General features: G+C 38.7%; 1 protein-coding gene across 1 annotated transcript in view; it reads right to left on the bottom strand.

The window, feature by feature from the left end:
• Window positions 1-229, bottom strand: part of LOC105502342 (ubiquitin carboxyl-terminal hydrolase 17-like protein 17) — a gene marked incomplete at both ends in the record, with an annotated part of 7,734 nt that extends 7,505 nt beyond the window's left edge. Inside the window, one exon of the mRNA XM_011928756.1 lies at window positions 53-229. Coding sequence (XP_011784146.1) covers window positions 53-229 — 177 coding nt within the window. The remainder of the gene's footprint in view (window positions 1-52) is intronic.
• Between the last annotated feature and the right edge of the window lie 1,704 nt (window positions 230-1,933).

Below are 1,933 nucleotides of genomic sequence, written 5' to 3'. Positions count from 1 at the left end.
AGAAGAAATGAGCGCTGCTGAGAAAGATGCTCCACAAGGAGGAATGAGTCACCGTTTTCAGGAACATGATCCCCAGAAGCACGAGCAATCCAGATGCTGTGGCTTTACACAGGATGCTGGAGTTTCTTTCCTCTGCATCCGGGACCTTGGCATCGGTGTTCTGTAATACCCATAAGTGATTTTGAGGTGAGTCCACTTGGTAACCTCTCTGCGTGTCATGGTCATTACACTGCAATTCACACACATGTCACACCGAAACACTCTGAATGAGCATATTTATGTGCTTGAACAGTGTTGCATCCACGATTCTGTGATTCTACAGAGTCCTGTGTTCTGTCCTGGACATCTCTACTCTTGGGTAGGTCAACTTTGATCACTGTACCTAATGATAAATGTACCATTAATTCTAATCAGCAAATACACTAAAGGAAGGGACCATTCTCCACAATCGTTTCACTCTGGTAGGTCAACCTTAATAACTGCACATAAGAAGAAATGGATCTGTGATGATTCCACATCAAACAACCTGTTGATTTTTTGCCATTTGAATGAATTATGTTAACATTTAAATAGAGTTTAAAACCCCAGATTTCCCATGAAATCTAATCAGCAGATACACAAAAGGAAGGGGCCATTGTCCAAAATCGTTTCCATTGAAACACCACCACCAATAAGCAAGTCTTATTGCAGGAAAGGGATCCTGCTTCCAAGATCCAGTTTACATAGTTGGACAATTAACCCAGAATCTCCCCTAATGCCATTTTTTTACGCCCCAAGTGAGATTTATTTCAGGGTTTTCTAATTTTATTTCAGCTGAATACACACACTCCTGTGTTTCAATTTCTTTCAAACACCTTTTAATAATGAAGTATCTTGCTGCTTCACCCCTTATATAACTAATGCCCACCCACCGGTTCCACTACATTTACCCATCAATTACCCAATTTACCAATGAAATATCAGCAGTCAATTAAGTTTTGTGTCTTAGGTTGTATCCTTTTGCATTCCTCATGGAATTTAATGGACACAGCTTAAATTGTGATTATAGAACAGTTGAATCAGATTTACTAATCAGTGTTATGGGCAAATACGATAGGAGTGGAACTGGGTTAGGACAGTGGCTACTCATTTGCCTTATTTCATGTAAAACAATGCCAGTTAACACTTGTGTACATATTAAACAGTTTGTGTCTGTGTGTGTATTTGTATCTTTGTGTCTGGATGTGTGTGTGTGTGTGTGTGTGTGTTGAGAAATACTTCCAAACATGTGCATCTGGAAGATAAGATCATTCTTTCAGCGATTGAACGACAAGAAGTTGGAACTACACTTTCTGATTTGAGAATGTGCAGTGATGTTATGTGATTAACACAGCATATTCTGTCTTAATTAAGATGAAGAGATCAATGGAGTCAAATAGACATTCCAGAGATAACCTTCCCATTTTTGACCAATTGATTCTATATCATGTTGCAATGATCTGGCTGTGGGGACAAGACAAGTCTTTGCATGAAATGGTCTTGTGGAAGCAATATATGCAAATCATAAGGTATCAAATGGGACTATGCCTTCAATTTGTAGAAATATTCACTTAAGTTTGATGAAATTCTCAATGCCCAAAATAGACTGTGGAACATTTTCAAGAAAACATGCTATAACCCAGAGATTAATTGATGACATCCACTGAAGTTATGACTGCAAGAAAAGAGAAATATTCATGGCATTTTATATCCAAAGGTTTCTTGTATGTGACAGCATTTGACACCATGGAATACTATGCAGCCATAAAAGAGGATGAGTTCATGTCCTTCATAGGGATATGGATGCAGCTGGAAACCATCATTCTCAGCAAACTACTGCAAGAACAGAAAACCAAACACCACATGTTCTCACTCATGGATGGGAATTGAACAATGAGAACACCTGGACACAGGA

Source organism: Colobus angolensis, unplaced genomic scaffold (genome assembly GCF_000951035.1).
Source record: "Colobus angolensis palliatus isolate OR3802 unplaced genomic scaffold, Cang.pa_1.0 Scaffold799, whole genome shotgun sequence".
Classification (NCBI taxonomy): Eukaryota; Metazoa; Chordata; class Mammalia; order Primates; family Cercopithecidae; genus Colobus; species Colobus angolensis.
This window is presented reverse-complemented; position numbering and strand designations above follow the sequence as displayed.